The 27,627-nt window shown below is 36.9% G+C and overlaps 1 protein-coding gene across 2 annotated transcripts in view; it reads left to right on the plus strand.

The window, feature by feature from the left end:
• Positions 1 to 23,052, plus strand: part of LOC128733916 (heterogeneous nuclear ribonucleoprotein K homolog) — a 33,431-nt gene extending 10,379 nt beyond the window's left edge. The window contains exons 2-10 of one of the 2 annotated variants that reach the window (XM_053827786.1): positions 2,212 to 2,354; positions 2,468 to 2,524; positions 3,596 to 3,639; positions 4,837 to 4,909; positions 5,640 to 5,738; positions 20,803 to 21,221; positions 21,279 to 21,525; positions 21,586 to 21,755; positions 22,215 to 23,052. In XM_053827786.1, the coding sequence (XP_053683761.1) occupies positions 2,220 to 2,354; positions 2,468 to 2,524; positions 3,596 to 3,639; positions 4,837 to 4,909; positions 5,640 to 5,738; positions 20,803 to 21,221; positions 21,279 to 21,525; positions 21,586 to 21,755; positions 22,215 to 22,269 (1,299 nt within the window). In that variant the 5' untranslated portion in view covers positions 2,212 to 2,219 and the 3' untranslated portion in view covers positions 22,270 to 23,052. Of the gene's footprint in view, positions 1 to 2,211; positions 2,355 to 2,467; positions 2,525 to 3,595; positions 3,640 to 4,836; positions 4,910 to 5,639; positions 5,739 to 20,802; positions 21,222 to 21,278; positions 21,526 to 21,585; positions 21,756 to 22,214 lie in introns of those variants that run through there. The other variant, XM_053827787.1, reaches the window with a different exon arrangement.
• The last annotated feature ends 4,575 nt before the right edge of the window (positions 23,053 to 27,627 follow it).

Here is a 27,627-nt window from a genome sequence, read left to right on the forward strand (position 1 = left end):
TATAAACGGATATATGTACGGATGTTCCCTAGCAACGATTTGTGTTGGACTCATTGATGAAATGTCAAACATTTCTCAAGATATGTTTTATTACACATACTCATCAATTGCTTGAAATCAAATGGATTTCCATCATATTGACTGCAATGATGTACCTATCATTATTGAACATTTCTGTGGTAATTGTTTCGCCTAGGAACAGCTAGCGGCTATGCCTCCCTCTCGATTCTTATGCAAAGCGTAATTACAGTTCTATATTAGTGTAGCTTCTAGTTTTTTGACGAAAGCATATGGAAACTATCCATATTGTGTGGATCTATAATTGCCGTAGACGAGATATAAAACAATTCTTAGTAGACAGGTCATATTTAACATATGCCGTATCTTTCACGTAAATATTTTATCAAAAACTTTTTGCAAGCGTTCAGAGAAATTGCAAACTGTTTGTGGTTGTTGTTTTTTTGTCTGCATATGTCTAATGGTATTGTAATAAGTTTTTCGCTATCTTTACATGTTTTGTAAATTGTAAACAGTTTCCACAATATTTTCGAGCGATTTGCTTTTTAGGGGAGTTTAGAAGTTATTTTTTATAGTTCATTAATTTACGCAAATTGGCGGCAAATTGACTAATCTATAACGTTTATTATACATTTTTCATGTTGTTACAATATGCTGTATTTCGAACCTACTTTTACCTAGTCTTTGAAAGTTTTTTGGCGGCTTCTAACTTTGTCTTTTTAATTATACTGTTTTCACGATATTTTGCGAAACAAGCGTTTTCCGTTTATTTACGTTATGCATAACCATTGCTACGTATACATAACTTATACAGATTTGGCTTATTTCGTCGGATATTCTGAATATTTACCAGACTTTATAAAAAACTGTCATATAGACATATGTCTAGGTTTTTAGATCACGTGTTTTAGTTTTAAATTATTTCATAGTGGTTTTGAATACTTAACAAGGCTGATAGAAATATCTTTTTAAATTTTATTGGTAGATATCTGTTATGCTATGTATTTTTGTATTTATATCATAAAAAGAACGGTACATTATGGCGACAGATTTGATTACAGTTTATTACATTATTACAGATTACAGGATTTTATAACTGATTTTTTTTAAGTTTCGATTTAAAACAAAATGTAATAATAATCGAAGAGAGTTGAATGATACGCTACATTTTTCAAATATATCCAGACAAGATGCTTAAGTGATTTGTTTCTATTCTATGATGTTAAAAAGTGCATTATAGTAGTCTATATATTTTTGCATCTATATACTTAGTTTCATATGACGCTCGTGTAAGTATACGTACATAAGCTACTTGTTGGCTTCGATCAACTTATACGTGGTCCAATAAGCGTGCAATACATATAGTTTTGCTAACGTTTGGTAAATAGTAAAACATTAACCCCACCATTGGGTATGTCCTCTTAAAACTAGAAATTATCGATAAATAAGGATATTTCCTTGATTCTTCAGTTAGTCTACCGTTTCCGGTGTATCCCAGCGGATGTCTATTGCAAGCTTAAATATTTGTGATGTGAATAGGATTCATAATGGATGCAAGTTAATAGTATATTCAATACTTCTAGTTCAACAAAAATACGCCAATTCGCAAGCAAAATAAAATAATTTATGGTACGTTTTGATGGAAAGATTGTCATAAATTGCAGTAGGTTAACAACGGTGTTTTCTAATATGTAAATGTGAACAAGTCGGTCTATTCCGTAAAACCGGTGAATTAGAGTTACATTCAATGTAGGTACTACGTGTACAACGATCAGCTACTGAGTGGTTCCCAAAAATTTCTATCATGGGGTGACTAGAACAAAATGTTGGTATGCCATAACATTGTTAAAGTGTTTTTAGTATTAGCTATAAAACGAGGACTAAATTTGCCGCACAAAGCGGAGTCGAATTTCACAGAAATTACAAAACAGACTCTTACATCTTAGTTCGAAAGTTTAGCAGATTTTCGTTTTATATTTTAAAAGCGGCATGCACTGTTATGGCTAGATAGGAAAAGAAAGTTTAGAGATGAGCAGAAGAAATATTCAAGTGACGATATGAGTTTTTTTGGAAAATGTTCTAGAGCGCCAATAAAGTAAAAAATATAAAATCTAGTAGCAAACATAATTAATTGCCGTCACAAGTGCAGAACTTACCATGTAAAATGTATTATTTTAAACATTTTCGTTACAGATTGAACTATGAAACGAGATATCGATGACAGTCAGGATAACGATCAACTCGATGACGGAGGGAATGATAATTCTGATAAAAAACCTCAAAATAAACGCGCCCGTAATGAAGAGGAAGAAGTTCGTCTACTAATCCCCAGCAAGGTATGCATTATAAATTGATTTGTAGCAATTTGACGCATTCGTCTTACAAGCAGTACTGTACTATCGCTGCTTGACGCTTATTATTTTGGTAACACAATTCTAATTAATTCAAGATGGCAGGAGCTATTATTGGCAAAGGTGGACATAACATCCAAAGGCTGCGGACCGAGGTATGCTTCCTAGTAAATGAATAATACTTTTTGTTTTTAAATTTAATTTAATATGCTTCAGAGGACTTGTATTAATACTTAATCACATAACAGCTCTAGTATACACTTCCATAATCCAAGTTTATACTTAAAGCAATTATGTTCCTCGTTAAGTCGTAATTATTCTGTTGTTCTAATTTCTCGTCTGCATTGTCAAAGAAATATACGACTTCGAAGTGACTATGCGTTTCCAGTCTTCTCGAAATCTATGAACTCTGAGTTGTTAAATTTAAGTCCGGACAATTGTTTCGTATTGTGATTTTTCTTCCAAAATTAAATTAAATTTAAAAAATGTCTTACATCCTCCTCCAGTGAATCTTAACTTAACATATATTTTTTCTTCTTTTCCCCGTCTCGGTTGTTAATGTTGAAAATCAACTCACCTTCATCTATACCACGAACCAACAATAAAACTTGAACTGACCCGTTGCCACTATCAATCTCAAAAACCAACTGTGTTCTGCGGCTGACTGATTGCGGGTATGGTCCAAACTCTGTGCGATGATCCTGCTATCGGTAATAACAATCACTTCTTGGGTAATATTGTATCTTATGCTGCTGCCCGAATTGCAATCTCCTGGTTTGGTGTAACTCTTGATTCTTGCATCAATTTCGCTTGGAACCCGGAATACTGCTCCCACATCAAATTGGTTATCTGGAATAAAAAAAAATGATTCACATGAAATTGTCCAATTGACTAAACTTGTGTTAAATTCCAACGAATATAATCAATCCTGTATCAATGTGCCAATGACCAATCTCACAATGATGATAACTTACACCAAATCTGCTATCCTTTTGACAAATCTGGCAATCTGTGTTCCAAACCCTATAATAAATATTATAAACAAACCATCGCCGAACCACCACATGTGAATCTAATACTCTGATGCTCGGGCTATCAACTTCACATTGGCTTTATCGTCGTCCCTGGCAAACACAATTCTCTCGTGGTATTTCGCCTGAATAAAAAAACAACTGTGCTACCGAACCACCCAAAACGTCGTCGATTCCCAACGATCCCATCTACAGTATCAAGCCCAAGTGAATGTAGGCGATTGTACAGGCCCAGAACGGTAAACATCTTTTATTCTTTATTTTAATCCTTTACTATACCAGCAGCTCTGAAATCTCTTAGTACTTAAGTTTCCCAAGTGTAACTGTTAATCAGAGCACAGTATCTTATATTGTAAATCAGCTCATCTTTCTGGTGGGGTCCTACTATTTCAACGCGTACACTTTAAGAATATCCGACTGCAACTTTTTCATGTGTCCTTGTCGTGCCTGTTCAAATACTACCTGTATGTGCCAATTCAGCCTTTTCCGTTTTCATGTTAATAAAACTTTTGTACTCTTTAATCCATCTAATTTCGATTTACCATAATGAGCAACAAATTTGGGAAAAGTGTGACACATCCTCAAAACTTCGAATTTACGCAGATAAATACCGAAATGGTTGTGAACTAAAGGGTTCATGCATATAACATTATTAAAATATTTTATTATTTCAAGATCGTGTAGACCTTATTCTACAGTCGGTAATGCAAACAGCTTTTGCAAGCTAGAAAATGAATATTATAAATGTTATTAATCTCAGATTGAATAATTTGTACCTACATTGAGAAAATATTTTGGTTGATCCCCCGATGGGTAGTGCTGTCCACTCGTAACAACATTACAACTTTCTTCTAATCAATTATTTAACTTGCGACAATTAACAATCTTATAATACGCTCTAAAAATACCAAAAACCATTGGTTATAGGATTGAGCGCACAGCAGCACCCACCGCTGTATTCGGAGGAATGCTATATTTTCAAGATTTTACATTCCGTCGACCTCGATTGATTTCCGTAGCTAGCATGACAAGATATTAAAAAAAAGAGTAATTCTAACAACTGTTCGTAAACATATTGGCAATATCATTCTCTAATCTCTACTTTATATTTACCGTTATATTTCAAAGTCACGTTGAACGAATTCGTTTTCGAGCGTATTATTTTGAACTTTTAAATTTTAACTTCGCAGAAAAAAAACATCTGTGGTCGATCCCAGAGACCTATTATTCTCGTCTGCTGCTGTTGATAACAATTGAGTAAACTGAATTTTCAAACACTAACCCTGCAACTGAAAACCAACATTGATTTGTTATTATTTCCTTTTTTTAAGATTAAAATCGACTATATGTTTAACCCAGTACAATGTATTGACACGTAGCAATACAGCATTGACCATTTTACCGTAATTAATTGAAACATTGGTATATGTTTTCAGTGTCATCACCATCGGCGGCGACATGGAAACAGTCACCAAGGTGGTTAAGGACGTTATGAAACACCTGGACAAGGTAGGTGCATGTTTCATCTATAAATATATAGACGGGCGATAGCTGAGTTTTCTACTGCTCTCTTACGGTATCGCAACTGAGTAGAGAAATTCAGTATCCTATATTGAAACACTGAATAACGAAGCGGTTGGGAAAACTCCACCTATTGATATCGCGTGATTAGTAATTACAAGTTGAAATTTTCATAAAGTGCATGGCGACTGTATGTCTGTACACATGTGCTTTCTACCCTGCTTTCCACTTCGTTTCACTCATGCTTGCGGTTATATCTGACTCTAATTTTGTTTTCCGTAATTTTTTCCAACTTCACGATAAAGCAACTCGCCTAGCGTGTGACAAACTAAATAATGGCTGTCGGTATTATCCTGAATTCTGAGAAATCGTTTTACCTATATAGCTGAGGTCTTATATACAGAATGGCGGCTTCAATCGCTTTTTTTACTTGTATTTGTCATTGGTTCGACTGGTAATTCAACATAGATCATAATTATCCTTACACATGTAGCTTTAACAACTCACGCATTACTGTTTGTCATCATTCTGTAGCGTGACCCGATTTGGTTTTAAATATTTCCCGGATAACGGAAGGGCGTCACGATTTGATCAGTTTAAATTGTGGATAGACGGCTTATTCTAACGTTGTTTGCGGGCCAGAGTGGGGTTTTATTTGTTTTTTAGTTTGTATTTTAAAGTTTATTGATTAATTGTTTTGACGTTATTTTACTTACAGGCTGGAGACAACGAATATGAACTTAGAGTATTAGTTCATCAGAGCCTCGCCGGTTGCGTTATCGGCAGAGGTGGCACCAAGATCAAGGAACTTAAAGATGTAAGTGACTTTCCTTGGCTTTTTTCTGATATCTAAGTTTTTCAACTGTTTATCATATTATATTAATTGTGTCGTGTCCATAGTAAGTCGTACTAGAAGCATCTTAAATAAATTACGTGGGCTCACACGCCGCCAAGATCTAATAAAAATAAAAGCACTCCTTATTTTAGAAAGAGTGTATGGTTTAAAATAAAAAAATATTTTTATATTTAGGTTTTAAAGGTATTGAACATACAAAATCATGCCTTGTGCCATTTATGTCTAGGCCAACCTTAAAGTTCTTTTCATACCATCATATTAAGGTTTACATAGAAACTGTTTTTTTTTGTTACAGCGTTGTTGAAATAACTCATATTGATTGTTGGTTTTGTAACTTTTTTTATGAATTACCATTTTTCAATTAGGCATTATCTACTTTACTGTTTATGTGGAATATATTTCAATATTAAAAAAACAATATTTTTATATTTGTATTTTGTCGTTACTTCGTTAGGTAGGGTGTTATGCCATGATAGGAAATAAAATTCTTACCAAGTCTCGCTAAACGTATAGCTATGATAATACTTTTGTATAAGAGTTTGTTACGATGCTATAATTCAAAACACTATATTCAGAGAGTGACTGAATATCATGCCAACGCCAACGCTTGTCGCGTAGTGTTTGCAATAGCGCAGGCATGGAGGGTGATGAAGATGGAACGCATGAGTGTAAACGGTAGCGAATTGCATCGAATCATCCGATCTGCTGCTGCACCCAAATGTTGAACAATTTGCTTCTCTTCGTACAATTATATATTTGCAATTTCATGTGTAATGTTAACCGTCTAGAGTATTTTTGTTGAATACCGAGGTTAAACAAATAAGCAGCTCATAAATTGCGATGTTTATTACAAACAATTCTTAAAGATGGTGAATGACCAATTGGTTAAAACCACATTAAATAATAATAAAAAAAACTCCTAAAAAGTATGGAATAGGCGTGCAACGAATTTTGGATTGCAAATTATATTAGATTGAAGGTATACCGTGGCAAGCTGAAATGCGGGGTAAGTTAAAACGGAAGCGACAATGTTCACTGGAAATGATGAATTGCTGCCAGATTTTATTTTCACTGAACAGGTTCCCTAAATGCAACGTCTGACTGTCATAAATGGAATATCGAAGTGACTGAATTCACTCCGTTCTCTTCTTTATTTTTTGCTATTCGGAAATTTAAAACGTACATTTTTTCGGGTTGTCTAAATCTGTTCATTAATAGTGTGTTTGGTAAGTTATATCTCATAATTGCACGCTATGTAATTATTTGGGTTTGATTAAGTGTAACAAAGTTTAATAAATCTATGTAGAATACTTTTTCCGTTTTGTATTGTGGCCATTTCAGCTTACTCCTCATATTTTATCCTCATGAGGTAAATTGAAATGCATACAGAGGGGCAAGCTGAAACAGCAGCAGTGTTCGACTAACTTCCTATTTCGAATTTCAGAATTCATCATGGTTCGAGAGTACTTCCGGAAAACCATTTTCATATACTTGAAAGAGACATTACTACTACTTAGAGGTACTTGGAGAGAAACTCCATTAAGACCGTGCTTTAAAATGGCATCCCAAGAGATGATTATTTTTTGAATTTCAAGCGCCGGCACGGTTTTTCTCTGACGAAGCCACAATCGGTTGAAGTTGCCAGGAAACGAGCTGCTGATCGATTTTTGATCTCAAATTACTTCGATTTGCTCCGAGACGTTACCCGCAACATCCCTTCCGAGAGAATCTATAATATTGACAGAACAAGCTTTTGCTTGGAGCAGTATTGCATTTTTAATTGAAGTTGTTTTAACAATTAACTGAATGTTTAAAACTTTTTTGGTGATCTTTTCTCTCGTTTTTATTGTATCGTTTCTAAACATTTAATCTAGGAGTGTATGGTCTTGAGACAATCTTCTTCATTTTCATCTCTAAAACTCTATACAGTGGTAACCCGATTTTGTCACTCCCCGATTTTATCACTCCCCGATTTTGTCACCCCCGTTTTTGTCACGTTTTTGACCCGATTTTGTCACGTTTTTTACCCGATTTTGTCACGCTTATGATTTATCAAAAGATTAGTTTGAAAATCATTTTCAAACATGTCAAATGTGCTAAAACACTGCGAAAAGAACTGTGTTGATTATCATGTAGTTTTCACAAAAGTTGTTTCTTATCTCCACAACTATAATAGCTAGAAGGTCGCTTTCTTTGGCAAAGTTCTTTATAATAATCTTCTCAAAAATATTGTAGAACATTGTTTTGCTCTATCTCTTACTGCTTGAAAAATAAATTTTCCATCTTACTTTTAGGGGGGTTAATCAAAGAATCGTTCATACCATAAGAAAGAACGTTTTACGCTATGAAATTTCTATGAACATAGTTAACCAGTATAATCAACCATTTCGGCGCAATTAAAAAACGTGTATTTTCATACCTGTGGGACTGCTGTGAACAGGTGACAAATGTCCATAGAGAGGTAGATGTAAGTGCGAAATGTCCTAAAAGTGATCAGAGTGAAATATAGGTTGTTCGTTCTAAGTTATCTGCAAAAAAATAAACATTGAAAAAATACCCGATTTTGTCACTGTCCCGTTTTTGTCACCCCTAAATTCATCATGGGGGTGACAAAATCGGGTCATTACTGTACTCACTTTAGTGTATCAGACTCTCAACCTTCCACTTATAAAAATATGACCAAGTTACTTAACAATTGTGAAGATTTGTAGGCTTGTGGAATATATTAATCAAATATAGAAGCAAGATTTAAATATTCAACCCATGCTAGTTCAGTATTTCTCTTTTAATGATCGGTTTATTTAAAATAACTTTTTATATTTGTTATTTTTATCGATAGTCATTGGACTAAGTTAGTAAATTCAAGGCTCCGCAATTCCCGATGCGTGCGCGTTTTTAATAAAGCTTTATAAGCAAACCTCTACTATCATGTAATATATATAGACATGCGAAAAGTAATTATTATGCAGCATTTCTTAGCAATTTATTGCAAATTCATAAATTAAACATAGGTTACGGTGCGAACTTTAAACCGAAATTAAGGAACGATATACTTACAAAGTTTGACAGATCGATCCGTAAACCGTGTAGCTAAACATATTTAACCTGCGCTTCAAAAGGAACAAAAGGATGATCTCTCAGTTAATTTATGAACGCTTTAACACCAATCCAGTTTGATTTGAAGTGCTAGTTGGCCTAATCCAGGTTAATTCTCGAGTAATTTTTCAGATAGACCAATGTGACAATGAGAGCTTCTCTTCGCGTCTCCTCTCTACCGCTTTTTACGGCTATATAAATGCATAGAAAAGAATTTTTTTTAAACATTTAGCTACCTAGTGACTCCGGCAACCGATTCATGCAAAGCTGATGTGTTAAAATGCATTAGCATCGCCGTAAACCGCGGAAGAGAAGAGGCACGAAGAGAATCTCTCATTGTCAGATAGGTTTTTTTGAAAAAATACCCGAGAATTTATGAATTCACTATTAGTTTCTACGATTTTTGGTGTAAACTAAAAAAAGGTAACCTGGCCTGGCGGTCGGCGTAAGTTCTCATCGATCGCGTGTCAACAAAAAATGTCCACACAAAAGCTAACCTCATTCAAATGATATGCGCCGAGTATTTTAACATCTGCGCGCATTATATTCATATGACGTTAGTCCGTTATTCACTTCTTGTGCCTGATACGTAAATAATTACAATTAACTGTTGACAAGCAGGAAAACTATAATTATATTAACCGCAGTGTCTGGTCTGGTCCAATACCACCTTTGTTTTTGGTTTTTACAAAAAAAAACACATACCTAATGTCGATAATCGATTTCATAAACAGGCACAACGAATGAGCCCAAATTGCATTAAGCATTACTTTTCACCGTATAGTACTATAGTACTTCTACTGTGTGGAGTTAAAACGTTCCATAGATTAATCTAAATCAGCTTCTCCGTCATATTATTTCAATTTGTATGTTTTAAGATGCTATTGTATCAATAATACAAAGCCTAAATATTTATTGCAATATTTGCTATCCAACAGTAACCATTGGCCTTTATCAATTTTATTCATCAATATCGAATATTTGTTATTTCATGGCAAGAAGTGTGTGTCAAATGGCATCATTGGGTTGATTGGGTTGTCCATGGATCAGTTCCCCCTAGTAATTGCAAAATGTATCCAGCGCAATACAGAGATTTTAAGAATTTTGGTATTGGTCCCTTTTTTAAGAATACTCAAATTATTTACACTGAGATTTCTATATGGCATCTCACACATTTTCCTTAGAAAGCATTTGAAATCTTTTGTTTAAAGGAATTGTTCATAACCGATCGTTCGCTTTTAAGCGATTCATCGATGGCTTCCAAGTACTTGTGCGAACAAAAGCAGAATGACTGTGTCATGTCAGTTTGTCACTGCATATTTCTGACGTTAAACTTGTTTGTTTGACGTATTAACTTTACAGCAAAACTAGGGAACTGGCTGACGGTCATATTTTTTAAATTAACAAGTCAATCGCAGCATAACAATATAACAAATCGCAAACATTTTAAATGTCGTTCTTGCCATTTTCTGTATTTCCGATTTAATGCTTAATACCGTTTTAAAATGGCAGCTTGAACGAACTACCACGTTCATAACGAAACAAAAATCAATATTGAAAGGTGTTTGTTTTGGACCGGCCCACGACATTGTCTGAGTAAAACGCCAAAAATTACGATTGTTTTCAGAGTATATAGGAACCATCTTTGAAGGCTACTATTTGATCTAAAGACATTGTCTTTTGGCAAGTTGTCTTGACAAAAAATTCCAAAAAGATTCTAATTTCGGCTAGATGGATGACATGCACGTGTTGCAAAATTCAAAATTCCGTTGTTTTATCAAAAGAGAGAAGAAAGCTATATTATCGAAATAAAATGTCAAACATGAGAGTTATCAAAAAGCAAAGGTAGATATCAATCACCCAAATAACATGCAGAAACATGAAAGGGAAGGTTTTTCAGCTGCAAGGTTACACAGGATTATATACTAATAGGCTGCGAGGATTTCAAACCTGTTTCAGTTTAAATTGCTTGTTGTCACCAGTACCGATTTTTGTAAAAATAGCGACCACCCTACTAAGTCAAAGAAAATTATTGAATAACTTATTATAAAAGTTACTTTCGCAATATTACGAAAATCACAACCATCAATTACATCAAAATAGAGGCCTTTCGCGATGCAAAATTTCTTTTGCAGATAATAAAAGCACAGACAAACAGACATAACACTCGTTTCCATTCTTCGCACCAATTAAACCAATTTTGTTCAAATTGGCGCTTTTCAAAGGGGGGGAAGAAGGGGAATATCCCATAAAAAATACTTGCTACTGTGTTACCTGACTCATAACGAACCCCTATTTCCGAAATTCTAAAATCTCTCATGCTTTTATTTTTGGAGTAAACATGTAATTACTTATGTTATATAGTTGATATTTGTATGCTCTATTCGAATTTATGATCAATTAAACGAAAAACCACAAAGTTAGTGAGTCACGAGACCGTCCCCCGTATATAACGTATATTCGTTATGAGTCAGGTAACACAGTACTTCAAGCGATACTTCTGTTACTATCTGATATTTGGGAATGTCGATCATAGATGGTGCTAGTGTTCAAGCAAAATGTGAGGTACGATAATTTTTGTTGATTTTTCTTCCAAGAGTTATGTCTGTTTGTCTGTGATAAAAGGCTACTTACTTAGTTGGCTTTACGTCTTATGACAAGGCCTGCGTAGTATAATTCCTTCATCTAGTTCGGCCCATGGCAGCTGTTCTCCAGTTCCGCGGGCACCCAGTGCTCGCCAAATCTCGCTCCACCTGGTCTTGCCACCTCGCTCGCTGTGCCCCTCTTGGTCTTGTTCCTACCGGATTCGATGCGAAAACCATTTTTACAGGATGGTTATCCGGCATTCTAGCAACATGTCCTGCCCAACGTATTCGTTCAGCTTTAATCAGTTTCTCAATATTGGGTTCGCCGTAGAGACGCGCGAGCTCGTAGTTCATTTTTCGCCTCTACGCCGTTCTCTTGCACGCCTGCAAACATGGTTCTACAGAAAACAGATTAACAGGTAATTAACGAAAAGTGTGTAAAAGATTTTTATGTAATCACCGAGTAATCCTTCGATGGAGCACCCCTCGGACAGTAAGTGGCAAACTAAAACTTGATGTCGCTGCCCTCGATGCTTACTTCAGCACAAAGTAATATTGATAAAGGTACATGCATATTTTTTTATGCGTTTGGCAAACTATTTCTGGAGGGTGCCACCAGCGATCATACACACAAAAAATCGATTATTTTCTTCGAGCCTGTTCTCTGTGATGGTTCTTAGCACCCACCGTTCGAAAACTCGGAGTGCTCGTAGGTCCTATGTAGCAGTGTCCACGTTTCGTGCCCGTAGAGGACAACATATCGAATTAGCGTTTTGTACCGTGTGCACTTTATACGGGGGTTGAAAAGTGTTTGTGAAGTTCGTAGTAGGTCCAACTTCCGCTGATAATACGCCTTTTAATCTCACGACTGGTATTGTTGTCCTCCGTTGCCAGTAAGCCAAGGTATACGAACTCGTCAGCTACCTCAAACTCTTCCCTGTCGATTATCACGGTACTGCACAAGCGGACCCTGCTTTGACCCTGTCCGCCGGCATATATGTCGTTTCAGACGTATTTATCTTCAACGCAACCTTTTCTACTTCGCGTTTTAGGCTGGTGTATTGATTTTCCGTATCAAATTTACGACGGATTTATTGAAAATCGTGCCCCGCATTTCGATTGTCGCTCGTCTTATAACACCTTCAAGCGCAATGTGGAATAGCAGGCAAAAAAGACCATTTCCTTGTCGAAGGCCTCTGCGAGATTCGAATGGGTCCGACAATTCACCCGAGATTCTCCCTCAGCAGTGGATCCCATCCATTGTAACCATAATAAATCTAATAAGCTTACCCGTAAATCCGTTTTTGTTCAAAATTTTCCATAGCTTTTGTCGGTTTACACTATCATACGCGTCTTTGCAATCAATCAACAGGTGATGCGTGGAGAATCGGAATTCGCGGCACTTCTGGACGATTTGCCGCGGTATGAAGATTTGCTCCATTGTAGACCGATCCTCCATGAAGCCGGCCTTATGACTTCCCACAAATCTTTCGGCTATTGGCGATAACCGATAGAAGATGACTTGGGACAGCACTTTGTAGGCGGCATTCAGGATAGTGAACGCTCGGTAGTTCTCACAATCCAGTTTATCGATAGATAGAGCAATAGGGCAAATAATCCTGTCTTTTCACCCCTCCGGTAATCGTTCCGTATCCCAAATCTTGACAATCAGTTGGTGCAAGCAGCTGGCCAACTTGTCCGGGCCCATTGTAATAAGTTCCGCTCCAATGCCATCCTTTCCCGCTGCTTTGTTGTTCTTCAGCCGCTGGATGGCTTCTTTAACTTCCATTATTGACGGGGGTGGCACATTTCCGCACTTTCTCAACTATGGTGGTCTTCCGCTTGCACGCCATTCATGGGTAACATTGCGATTTCCGTTTCGAGTGATTTTGGTTCGTTTCGCCCATTCGTTTAACGTGGTCGAAGCGAACCAAAATCACTCGAAACGAGAATCGCAATGTCACCACAGGTGTTCATCGTAGTGCTGCTTCTACCTTTCGATCACCGAACTGTTGTCAGTCAAGATACCTCCATCTTTATCTCTGCACATTTCGGCCCGCGCCACAATCTGCGGTATCGCTCCACATTCTGACGAGTGACTCTACGCAGCATTTGTGCCCGCGCTGCGTTTTTCTCGTTCAATTTTTGCTGGCGTTCCTCGTCGAGCCATTCATCACGTCAATTCGGTACCACACGACCTAAGACATTCTTCGCTACGCTGTTAATAGCTGTTTTCACGGCATCCAACAGTCCTTAAGAAGGGAATCATCCAACTCACCCTCTTCTGGCAGCACAATTTCGGGAGATAATGCGTAGCTTTCGGCAACATCCGGTTGCTTCAGTCGCGTTAGATTATACCGTGGTGGACGCCGGTATCGTATGTTGTTCATAACAGATAGTTTTTGAAGTATCCGTACCATCACTAGGTAGTGACAAGAATCTATGTTAGCGCCCGCATAGGTTCTGACGTCGATAATGTCTGAAAAGTGCCGACCTTCTATCCGAACGTGGTCGATTTGTGATTCCGTCTGGTTGGGTAATCTCCAGGAGTACCGATGGTGGAGGTTATGCTGGAAGAAGGTACTATGTATGATCATGTTCTTGGAGGCGGCGAAGTCGACAAGTCTTAGGTCGTTTTCGTTCGTTTGCGGGTGTGCGCTGAACCGTGCAATCACCGACTTGAATTCCTCCTCCTAACCAAGCTGAGCATTATAGTCCCCGATGATAATTTTTACATCATGTCTCTTGGGCAGCGGCCGTATTCGCACTCCACTTCGCGCGTAAAATTCATGCACGTTAATATGCTGCATATGCTTGATTCTCAGTCTGCACATTCGGGGGTTGATTTAGGATTGAGGAAATTGCGAAACTTTTCCTAACGAGTATGTATTATTAGTTTAAAGTATCTCATCTGGTGAATTACCAAATCAAACACGCTAGAAAATCCCTACTTCTTCATGCCTGCTTTCCAGGTTAGCTGTTTTATAAAAGTATATGAAGAATCTAGTAACGTCCACATCCTTTCAAAAGATTATTGATAACATTAAAAAATGAAAATTCGTGTTGGAGACGACAAATGAAGTTTGATGAGAGTATGGAGAGGAAAACATGAGTAGTTTAACTATCAAACCAAGTTTGAGGAAGTTTTGAACATTTTTCTTCATTGCTGGTGAGGGATAATTTCAATCAATGCACGAATCAATTGTGAGTAGATAGGTGTTATCATTTAATAGAAATAATCTGACATTTTTATGTTACACCTAGTAACACAGGCCCATCACCATTATGACGTGCCTTTCGATGTTGAGTGAAAATATAACATCCGCAGGTATACGAATATGGGCGAATCGCTCTCTCTCTCTCTTAGTCATCTTGTTTACTCTGGTGTTAAGAATATACATATCAAAACGTAGCAGCAATTTACTATCAAAATTGCGCAAACGTTAGTATTCTGTGAAGCCATGGCCTGTTGACAGACAATAAGTGGTTCGTGGTTTTTTTAAACTAGTTGAAACAGGATGCATGTAGATATTCGCTTCGTGTTGTCAAATTATTCCTATAGGTAAGCGTAACTAAAAGCAAAAGGTTAAGCAGGTAGCTCTGGTTGTATAAAGAAAATATTCTTTCCTATTTCAATTAAACCAAATTTAAATGCATTATTAAAATAAGGATAATGTGGCAAAAATGTAATATAATAAGAGCAAAGAACCAAGATGATGAAAAATGTCAGTTTTCCATAAGTACAAGTACCTTTTGATTGCAACTGACTGTTACTACGATAACAGTTGGTAACATTGAGCTGAATTAAAATGCATTGTATGAGTTAGAACGACACGCAAGAGGGTAAGGAATCGAGGCGCGGTCCAAAGACGCCGAGGTGTCTGCTATTCGGGTAGGCTGCCGACTCGCCGTCGGAAGCAAATGAACGACTGATCTACCCAGTGGTTGAGTTCGAACGTTGGGCGCACAGTGGAACAAAATCACGCGTTTTTTGCACAGGGTGGAAATGCGCAAATTTTACAAGGATGGTGTCTTGAGGTAGCTTTTTAATAAAATATAATCTATCGCTCTTTCTTTCTATCTAGTTATGTATTCAGTCATTAGGATAACACAAAAACGTTTGCGCACAAAAAGTATGGTGACTTTGCAAAAGCTGTAGAGAGCATACTAAAATAAGTCACTTTGAATGTAGTAATGGTTTATCTCTTACGGTTGATCTATTTTTTTTTGTAAATAACATTGCGTACTATGGTCTCGAATTGTATTTGTTTGCAGCTTTTTTTTTTTTGGGAAATGGCGTTTGTAAATAACTTTATATAAGATTTTTTCAACAAGAAGTAGTTTATTTTCAGTATATGCTACAACTTTTGTCCAATATTATATTTTTTATCATTTTGTTATGCTGTTTGCATTTTACAAAATGCAAAGTGTATCACACATGATTATTTTAATGATATAAAATTGCACAATTTCACGCTATGAAAAAACGTATGATATTCATTGTTTCGTCTCACTGTGTAGCGGAAGCATGTAGACTGTGAAAGCTAGAAGTATTCTTTTGCTATATGTTGTTAAACTAAACTGTCTATTTGAGAATAAATCAGAAAGTAGATAAGTTGTTCACATTAGTTAATTATTTCTATTCTATTAAAAGAAAACTACCTCACGAAAAGTGGCAATGGATGATAATTTCAAATTAATCAATTAATAAAAATTGGCTTAATGAGAAACGCGAGAAAGTTCTATCACAGGCAAGATGTTACCTAGTTTCGATAAACAATTCAACAATAATCAAATTATGAAAAATAAACAATTATATTCGTCATGCATAGCGGGTGTAGAGCTCGGTCGATGGTTGTGTTAAAATATTTAAAATGTAAAGGGATAAATGTTTCTTGTTCTCATTCAGGCGAATTCTGCATAAAATAGCGGATTTCCCTCATTTCCAAGATTGCAAAAAAAAAAAAATAGTTTGCCTAAAACCGTAAATCAATCCGACTTGAAATAATTATTATTTGCTTATGCTTCTAAAGAGGAATATGCTCGGACTAACACTCACTAACTTTAGTAAGTTTGTTCACCATTCTTTAGGAATTCTGAAGCTTGTGGAAGCCATCTCTAGGAATATTTTGATACCCAGAAGTAAGACTAGACTTTTTTTTATTATAGTCACTTTAACAGCTTAGGTCTTTCGTGACTTCTGCGGGGTTGAGATGTGAACTCGGGTCCTCGGCGTGAGAGGCGTGAATGCTAACCACTACGCCGGAATTGACCCCTTTCTTTTTGTTTCAAGATTTGTACTTTTTCTTCGGACTAATTTGGTATTTGTTAAATTGTATGGTGAAATATTCAGTGATTAAGCCCAAATTTTAGAAAACCATTGAGATGCCAAACAAAATAGTTAACTATTGTAAAGGCATCCATAAAATGTGTTATGAAGATTCTAAAAGGCTCACGATTTTAATGAAAGTGGAAGTGCTTAAGGATTTGACAACTTGAACCAGCTCTAACTCAAATAATTCGTTAGTTTTTTCACTAAGCTCAACTTCAACTATGTAGTTCCTAAAATTAATTCCTAGTAACATACCTAGTAACATAGGTGTCAAACGGTACTTGAAAATCGCAATTAAAGTTGCTTCTCAATCTCTTAAACAAAAATAAATGTTGAAGTATTCCTACAAAATTCGTAATATTTGAATTTAAACATTCCCCTGTAGTAATCGTTTATGCTGGAAAATTTTTCATCACCATATAGACGTTATTTAAATTCTTAGATGCGTTAGATGGTGTTAGTCATGTTTCAATATGAAAGAATTCATATGAAGGAAAATAATCTGCACTGACGTATTCGATAGCCGACACCCGGCACATTGCCAGTTGCATCTGTTCCATCATCGCATTGTTCGCGCCGATGACGCTGCTGGCTGGCAAGGATGATGATTTTATCCGAAAACGAAGGACTCGAGTTTATTCACAAGGCAATATAGAAGGTCTAACAGAGCTCTCTTGTTTTCAGCAGTGTATTAGGGGACAGGAAATTGAATATGTATGTAGTTTCATTCTTTCCTGCTGGCCGTAGTAAGAAAACATGGTGAAAAAGGATCTATCGAGAGACAAAGTGAGAGAACTGGTATGGGAGACAGAGAGCGAACGGAATTCGGTCATGCGCACCCGCCTGCAAAATGCTGTACATCTTTTTACATGTTCAGTTTTCGTTCATCCTTTCTCCTTGTTACATAGTGTTAATTTTATCCGAATTTTTTCGAATCTGTCCATTAAAGTTGAAATTATTTGAAACTATTCCCAGTAGAATTATTCACTCTGTGAAAAGTTATATTAAAATAAACCAGTGGACTACTCGTATCAGTAACATGATGAGTGTAAATGTGAATTATGAAAGTTTTCATCAAAGCAAGACTACTGAGGGTTATTCGATAATCGATTGGATAAGTGAATGTTCCTCTTTGATGAGATTTCAGGACAAAGAAAAATTGAAATTTCCTATTTGACCGAGAAAAATCATTTAAATCTATTCATATATCGAAGGTAAATTGCACTATTACTATATTTGATTAGATCGTAAAATTATAATTCGAATTAATTTCATCTACTTATGTTTGTTCTCGCATAACTCAGCCTTTGTCAAAGACTATTTTCAAATGTGCTTCAAATAACGTAAACCTGTAGCTGCGGCGTTGAATCTTCAATGGGTGCCTACCATATTGGCCTAGTATTTCTTCAATTTCCCAATAATGCATGTGGTTATATGAATCGAAAATGTCAAAAAAATTATATATTCACTAATTATTTGCATGTTGCTTTCGAACTGTCGCATTTATTAACTTTGTAGTTTAAACATACTTTATATGATAATATTGATTGCCCTGGATTGAATTTTTTTATTTTTACAGTATACCTTTTAAATAAAATATGCTATGACATTTATAATTAAATGAAAACTAAAAATTACGTTTTCAATTGACATTTTAAACGACGTACTTATAATGTATGTTATATTATTATTTTATACAGGAAACTCCATAGAAAATGGAACTGTTATGCGAGTAGCGGCAGCATATATGTAACTAATAGCAAAGTATACTAATAAAATACGATAATCTATAGTGATAAAACTGGTTGTAGAATGTAAAGGAATCCCAACATTATGACCCAGTATCGTGATTTTTCATGCCAATGAACCCTAGAATCCTAAAGCTATTTCGTTCTCTTTTAAGCTATCGCCATGTCGATACTGAAGTAATTGCACATATATTTGACCTCATCATTTATAAAGTAGACTGTTGCGTATTGAAAGAGAAAAGCTTTTTTCTCGCACTTTGTAATTGTACATAATTTGCGTCACGTGTTAAGTTAGTTACGTAAATAACATATAAAATTTGATGTTTTATAAATTTCTATAAAATTCTTTTTTTATTATCCTTTTTTTTGTAAGAATCATGTTCCGTTGTAGAAGCACCATTGAAAGTTACTTTATCTAGAGATACATCTCAAATTAACAAAAATCGTCAGCTGTCCTTTCCGCATCAGTTAGGAAACCCGTTTTTTTGTTTCCCGATACAGCCGTGTGCCATACAATGCTAAGAAATTCTTCTTTTCCTACATCGTTTTTCGGTGCTCGGCACGGCAACTGACTGCTTTTGATAATTATTATTTTTTCTTTTGCTTTCACAAGGCAGACATATTATGAGTCTACTCATGCTATAGTGTGCTGGTTGAAGTTATATACACTCATCGAACAGGATGTACAAGCTTGTGTAAATGTGTAAGGACATGTGCATGCTGCTAAACCATTTTACCGTGGCTAGCTAAAATGTACGTAAATTCTTCAAAGCCACAAAGCAGTAATCGTTAAACCAAACTGAAACATATGCTCGTTCATCCACCTTTACGCTGCTTCGCCAGACCTCCATTTTTTCTCCTCCTTTTTGTCGCCTTGTCTCGCATAAAATACGTATCCATCTGCTTTCGTGTATTAATTGATGGAAAGGAGGGCAGCAGCCTTTATTTTTCAAGTTACTTAAGTTCTTTTTTCGATTGTCTATGTTTTGTCCTTACGTTGCATGCGTATACAATAAAACGAAAAAGTTGTTATTAGAGCAAGCATTGCGTTCAAGGCAAAAACATATGCCAGCAACGCGTGCGGATTTGAAATTGCGCGCGCTTGTTTCAGTGAAATATTTATTAAAGGTGAGATAAAGTATGTATTGTGGACGTAATTTTTCATTATCCTGGTAATGGGAGTGACACAATACGTTTTAAGTATCATCCTACTGATCTTTTGCCTTACGATGACCTATCTGACCAACTTCCAATACAATTTATTCAGGAACGGAAATTCCACTTTTTCATATCAGAGTTAGTTTCCAAATACGAGGGAACGGTGTATAATTCAATCCCCAGTGGCACCCAGTTGACATACAAAATATGTAGGTATATGAGGAAAAAATAGCTAGTAGCGTGTTTCTTGTGAATAACGCTCGTTTGCGATATCATGAAACTGCATATAAAATCAAGATCAGTTGCAAAACATCCATGTATTTTTCGATCAGCTTTAATAAATCACATCAACATGTGAATGATTGATTTGTATTGATCAAGGAATTAAGCTTATGATGTACAGCAAAGATTCGTTAATTGGTGGTTCGTTAATTGGGCGGTTCGTTAATTGGGCGGTTCGTTAATTGGGTGTTCGCTAATTGGGCTATGTGACAACTTGAATGTCAAAATTGTATGGAATTTTCGAGTTTAGAAATTTCTAACAAACTGTCAGTCGGCCCAATTAGCGAATCAGCTGGAGTGCAGTCGTGGCCCAATTAACGAACTCAGGCTGTATATGATAGTAATGGTTTACCAATGTTTTACAATATTTCTAAGTCGAACTTTTTAATTATATCGCTATTGATTTAATAACTTTTTACGATAGTCCAATTTTTAATTTTCACAGTGCAACTTAAGGCATATTTTTCGAGTATTCTTAAAAAATGCTAGTCGTGACCTAAATTTGATTGATGTATTTAAAAATTACATTTGTAAGTGTTTAAATATAAAGCCCTTTTTTCGCTGTATAATATTTATCGTATAAGCACTATTTTCTACACAGTGCCTAACGGCCAGCTGTAGTAATCAATTCAAAATTGTAGCTGTCTTTTTTACAATCCTTTAATATTTTCTGCCATATGATCACTATAATTGTAGCTGAATAAATTGTCAACCCTCATAAATGGTTGATGATTCATTGTGTCAAAACACAATCCGTACAAATCCATGTACATACGTGTTAATGAAACCGTAATATAGCGACCATCGTTTTATTATAATTTTAGGATATCGGCTGCAGATTGAAAATTTTCTCCAATATTGCCCCGCAAAGCACGGACCGCATTGCTCAGGCGGTTGGCAGCGAAGAACAATGTTTGCGAGCTTTGAACGAAATCATAAACCTGATTAAAGGAACGCCGATCAAGGGTCCAGTCCACAACTACGATCCACATAACTATGATGATATGTATGCCGATGAGTACGGTGGCTATGGAGTGGGTGGTGGCGGCGGCGGCGGCGGCGGCGGTGGAAGCGGTGGTTTCCGTAACGGTCGAGGAGGGGGCGGTGGAGACGGAGGATTTGATCGTCGGGACCGTTTCGATGATCGGCGTGGAGGTGGAGGTGGTGGTGGTGGCGGAGGTGGTCGGGGATATGACCGAGGAAATGATCGTGGAGGAAATCGTGGTGGCGGTGGCGGCATGAGGTATGTTTTTGCGTCGTTTTTATTGTGCAGATTAAAACGTATTTATTGCTTTTAAAGAGATCGTGAGTTCATCAATCCATGGGCACAAAATGTCAATGGTAACCAAATGGGCGGTGGCAATTTTGGCGGAGGCAACGGATTAGGAATGGGTAATTTGGGTGGAATGAACCTTGGTGGAGGCGGTGGAAATTTGGGCGGATTGGGAAATATGGGCAATCTCGCAAATGGAAACATGGGTGGGTTTGGTGGAAACAATGGTAACATGGACAACAAAACTTCAACACAAGTTACCATTCCCAAGGATGTAAGTACATTGGTGCCATATTAAGACCGATGAGTAATCCTAATTGTTCCTCTTCTCTAGCTGGCTGGTGCGATTATCGGCAAAGGCGGCGGTCGTATTCGACGCATTCGGAACGAGTCTAATGCTTTCATCCAAATCGACGAAGCCTTGCCTGGATCTACGGATCGCATCATTACTATTACTGGAACACCGAAAGAGATTCAAGCTGCTCAGTATATGCTACAACAAAGGTAAGATATGTTAACAATTATTTCAGAGCTCAAAATTTTTCAACCGAGCTAGACTTGCCTATATTATCGATTGGTAGTGAACGAAACAACGAAAGTACGACACAATCTTTACATATGGTAATTAATTGTCTACTTCATCAAAACCATGTCATGCTCCGTGTAAATATATGAGAATGATTGCATTGTTCTAACACCAAACAGTAAACTGAACCATCCCGCATTTAACGCGCTGTGCTAATTAACAAATATTGCAATATTTTGTATGGAAGACTAGTGATTTTGTTGTTTAGTTTAAGATAATAACAATAAATCTCAAGTCTTTCTACAAAGCTTGCTGCTTTCTGCAGGTATCATAGGTTGGCTATACATCGGCATGGAATAGTTGTGAAATAATGTTTTAATCAATCATGTCCTTTTTGTGCAACTCTGTTAAAAATCTCACACATATTTTTTTTGCAGTGTACGCGAAAATCTTGCCGGCGGTGGAGGAGGAGCTGGATTCAACCGGAACTAAATGCATTTAAATCAGCGCTACCCACAGCATACAAACAGAAACTTAAATCCTAGATGATGGATAAAACATGTGTCTAGCGCATGCAAGCATATAACTATTAAAAAAGCCACCGGCTAAAAAGCAAAATTGAACAGAAAATATGTAACTCTAGGATAACTATTTTACGTCAAATGTCATATTTAGTTTAGTTTGTCACATTTCAAACCGTAGCAGTAGCAGTCAGAAAATTACTATTGTTTCCCAGCTATTCAAAATACTATTGCGATAGCAACTTTCCAAAATTTTAATGTTTGGATTACTTTTGTATATTTGGCATTATGGAATCTATTTTTTGATACGAACATTGCATACACTGACGAGACTATAGAATGAAACAAATTTTATATGAATATTCAACCTATGTTCTCACAGAACTATAATGGATGCCTGTAACAGACCCTAAACGGCCAGTCATTCTTCATATGTATATTTTACATACATTTTTCGTAATTCACGAAAACACAAGTAAAAGGAAAACTGATGTCTTGTAATATTGTCCAATTGTCCAGTACAAAACGTAACAAAAACATTATTCTTCAACCTATTGAATAAAGTATTTACCAAGAAACCAAACAGCACCAAAACAAGTGAAATTTGAAAGCGAGTTCGATATTCGAATGTGTTTTTCTTTTTCATTTTTACAATCAATAGGCAATGAACTATCAAATTTAGTTACGGTATTGAGATGAGTACAATCTCAAAAGTATCTTAATTTATGTTTTGAGTTCAATAAAGGATAATAAAAACATGAAAATTATCGCTTTCTTTTTAAAACCGATCTTTTCAAGCTTTTGGTTAGCTGCCGCTGGAAGCATATCTGTGTCTCACGTAACAAAAAACGAAAACGAGAAAATGGCACATAAAGTTATAAAATTTATACATATTTCAAAAATACTTTCGAACTACCGACGTTAGATAGCAAGATGTAACATGACACAGTTATGATTCCACCGGCAGTTAAGGTTTCCAAAGGAGTAATCCTCATAGTAAAATTTTGACATAAGCTTTGGCCAGCGTTGAAGCTGTTTGCAGCATAATATAAACAAATATAAAATTTCAATCATCCGCATCTTCTCCGATATTTGCTCCCCTCTCAACCCATCTCAAACGGGCCCCAGCTAATGTCATTCTCGTTAGTGACGGGTTTTGTACATTGTTAGCTTTGTGCGGCGGCGTATGCTTCCTGATCGTAGCGTTTTACGAAGGGCAAAGTAGGCCCAATTTCTCGTTTGGATGCGCCGATGGATCTCCTTACTAGTGCTGTTGTCCGCGGTCACCAGCGATCCTAAGTACACGAACTCCTCTAGTTCGTCGCCGTCAACGGTTACCGTCCGTGGGAGATGCGCGTTTGCTTCCTTTGACCCTCTTCCTTTTATGTATTTGGTCTTCGACGCATTTATTTGTAGCCCAATTCTCTTAGACTCCGCTTTCAGTCTGGCGTAGATTGCCTCCGCCGTCGCGAAGTTACTGGCTATGATATCGAAGTCATCTGCAAAGTCTCTCTAGAAGTTGGCTACCCTTGATAAAAATCGTGCCTCTTCTTTCGATGCCCGCTCGTCCGATCACTCCCTCAAGAGCGATGTTGAACAGCATGCAGGATAAACCGTCACCTTGTCTCAACCCTCGCCGCGTCTCGAAGGAACTCGAGAGTGTCCCAGAGATGCGTACGAAACACAACACTCGATCCAGTGTAGCTCTGATCAGTCGCATCAGTTTGTCCGGAAAACCGTGTTCGTGCATTATCTGCCATAGCTCCCAAGTAACCAGAAGTTCGAATATTACTTGACACGTGAACTTGAAAGTTCACAATTAGTTCAAATTCAGCTCCGAGGAACTTTCTTGCTGATTAGTAGTGTATATCGAGTATACGTGGAACTAAATACTTTAAGAAGTGCTGTGAGTACTTTATAGATACTTCAAAGCTATTAGGATGCTACATGAAGTTCTGAAGTAACTTTAGTTGCAACAAGTTCTGCGGTGCATGCTTGTGGCCACGAAATGATTTTTTTTGTTTAAATTTCTGGTGATTAAACTAGCAGAACCTAAAACTGTTTGAGATTAATTATTTTTATTTCACTCGAATAAATTTAACCATCGCACATTTGTAATTACAAATATAAATTAGAATGCAATGCTCTTCATTATTGTGTTGTGTTGTGTAGCATATGCTGTCGGTATCTCACTACTAGCTAATTGCCTATCTCCAAACTTTATGTTCTAAAACTAACTCGCGCTGCATAAAACTGCTGCAAGTTCTAAAACGAACTTCTACTTAAGAACAACTCATTGGCAAAATTCGCATCGCTTGTATACGACAAAGGTGACGCAGTGGATCGGGATAGGTTTACAACGCGGAACACCCGGGTTCAAACCGAACATCAGGCAATTGCAACGAATATATAGAGGTTATAGGTAGAAGTATAGAAATAGAACATAGAAGAAGTGCTGCTAAATTTTAGTTTTTTCTTAGTTTTTGACAGTTTATTTCGAAGCTGCTTAGTGTTTTATGTACCGAACTCAAGACAGCTTGAAAGTTCGGTTAATTACTTAAAAGTGAAGCTGCTTAGCAAGTTACAGATTAGTATACATAAAGCTGTTTAACCCTCGTTAGACACCATTATTCGAACTCTTGGTTACTTGGGTCGATCGAGACAAGCCCAAGTAACCAAGAGTTCGAATAATGGTGTCTAACAAGGGTTAAACAGCTTTATGTATATCAATCTATAACTTGCTAAGCAGCGTCACTTTTAAGTAATTAACCGAACTTTCAAGCTGTCTTGGGTTCACTGCATAGAACGCTAAGCAGTTTCGAAATAAACTGTCAAAAACTAAGAAAAAACAAATTTAGCAGCACTTCTATGTTCTATTTTTATACTTCTACCTAACTTCTATATTCGTTGCATTTGCCTGCTGTTGGGTTTGAACCCGGGTGTTCCGCGTTGTTAACCTATACCGATCCACTGCGTCACCTTTGTCGTATACAAGCGATGTGAATTTTGCCAATGAGTTGTTAAGTAAAAGTTCGTTTCAGAACTTGCAGCAGCTTTATGCAGAGCGAGTTAATTATAGACCATAAAGTTTGGAACCAGGCAATTAACTATAGTAGTGAGATACCGACAGCATATGCTACACAACACAACACAATAATGAAAAGCATTACATTCTTATTTATATTTATTTATTTATTTATTTATTTATTTATCTGATAGCGTAAGGTAAACCTTTTTGTATGCTATCTCCGAATGTCACAGTTATTATCATATACATAATTTGTATCATTTTATAAATTCTAAATACATTACATACTAACAATTAATTTAATGACGGTTAAAAAACTCTAGGCAGCCCCTCTTAAAATCCGCTTCCGTTGACGATTGTTTGACCACAGTGGGTAAAGAATTCCATATTGCAACTCCTCGTACGAATAGTGAATTTGAGTAGCTGTTCGTGTTATTGCGCGGAATAATCAGGTTTTGGAGGCGACGTCCTTGAGCTGGTATCAGCTTCTGAAAGAGTGTTGGTGGCGAGCACGATGTGATCAGTTTACGCAGGAACAGGCAGGAACGGTAGGCATATAGAGAATATATTTGTAATTAGAAATGTGCGAGGGTTAGTAATTAACCTATTATGACCCAGCGTATGATATATCATACCTCGTCTTCAAAACCTGTTTACTACTGAATTTCAATAGTTAGCATTGTTAATATATCACTACAAGAGAGATAAGACATCAATCTGATGTGTGTGTGATATAATTTGTCAGTTTTTGTCATTTCATCTATATTTTCAACAGTGCAAAGTTGTGACAAATGGCGGAAAAAATGGCGAAAAAATGTTTGTCTCCAAAACGCATGAAAAAGTCTACATTTAGTGACGAAACATTACCTGACATGTAAATTAGTATTTATATGTAAAGTCTATCACAAAATTCGATAAGAAATCTGTAAAAAACTTTGTGATTTGTTTGTTTGAAACTGAGCCTATAAAATATTTAACCTGCGATATTTTGGCCTTGAAAGCATTCCAAATGACGATTTTGCGTTTCCCGACACATTCGAGCCATAATATAATAGATTACAGAGTTTCACTTCATTTGGTCCAAATTTAGGTATACCCGGGTCATAATGGGTTAATCTCCAATAGTTTCAGGTTCTGCTGGTTTGATCACCAGAAATATAAACAAAAAAGCAGCACGCAGAACTTGTTAGCAACTAAAGTTACTTCAGAACTGCATGTAGCATCCTAATAGCTTTGAAGTATCTATGAAGTACTCGCAGCACTTCTTAAAGCATTAAGTTTCACGTATACTTGATATACAGTACTAATCAGCAAGAAAGTTCCACGGAACTGAATCTGAACTAATTATGAACTTTCGAGTTCGCGTGTCAAGTAATTTTCGAACTTCTGGTTGCTTGGGGACTGTATCGTATGCTGCTTTGAAATCAACAAAGATGTGATGCGTGGGCACGTTATACGCCCGACATTCAAGATACAAGACATACAAGATCTGTCGTATAGTAAAAATTTGGTCCATAGTTGCGTGAGCCCCAGTGAAACCTGCCTGATAATTCCCTGCGAAACCTTGTACTATCGGAGATAACCGGCGTAACAGGATCTGGGAGAGTACCTTGTAGGCGGCGTTTACTAGCGTAAAACCGCGATAGTTGCAGCAGTCTAGTCGATCACCCTTTTTGTAGATGAGACAAACCACTCCTTCCATCCATTCCTCCGGTAGCTTTTCCTCCTCTCAAATCCTCGAAATAACCCAGTGTAGAGCCTATGCGTAAGCTCTGCCGGTAGGCGGTCCTTCCCAGCGGCTTTGTTGGTCTTCAGCAGCCCGATTTCTCGTTTGACTTCTTGAAGATCAGGTGCTAGGACATTACTATCTTCCATAGGCGCTCCCAGGTTAATTTCCGTTCCGCCTCCTTCTGCGACTTCGCCATTGAGGTGTTCATCGAAGAAGTGCTTCCCTCTGGTGGTCGCGCTCGTTTATGATTAGATTGCCTCCCTCGTCCCTATACACATGTATGTGCAAGTTTTTTCCCCTCCACCGCTTGTTGGTATTCTCCATCTAACCAATCATTTTGTGTACTTCGAGGCTCAATACCTACTGCGTTACCTGACTCACTGCGAATATGCGTTGTGTTCGCGGGATCGTGTTGGTTTGAAAGGTTTCGTAAAATATCGCCCTTCCCAAGCAACCAAAAGTTCGAATTTTACTTAAAAACGAACTCAGAAGTTCACATTTGGTTCACTATTAGTTCCGCGGAACTTTATGGCTGCTTTGTATCGAAAATATCGTTTATTTTTTTCACTAAA

Source organism: Sabethes cyaneus, chromosome 2 (genome assembly GCF_943734655.1).
Source record: "Sabethes cyaneus chromosome 2, idSabCyanKW18_F2, whole genome shotgun sequence".
Classification (NCBI taxonomy): domain Eukaryota; kingdom Metazoa; phylum Arthropoda; class Insecta; order Diptera; family Culicidae; genus Sabethes; species Sabethes cyaneus.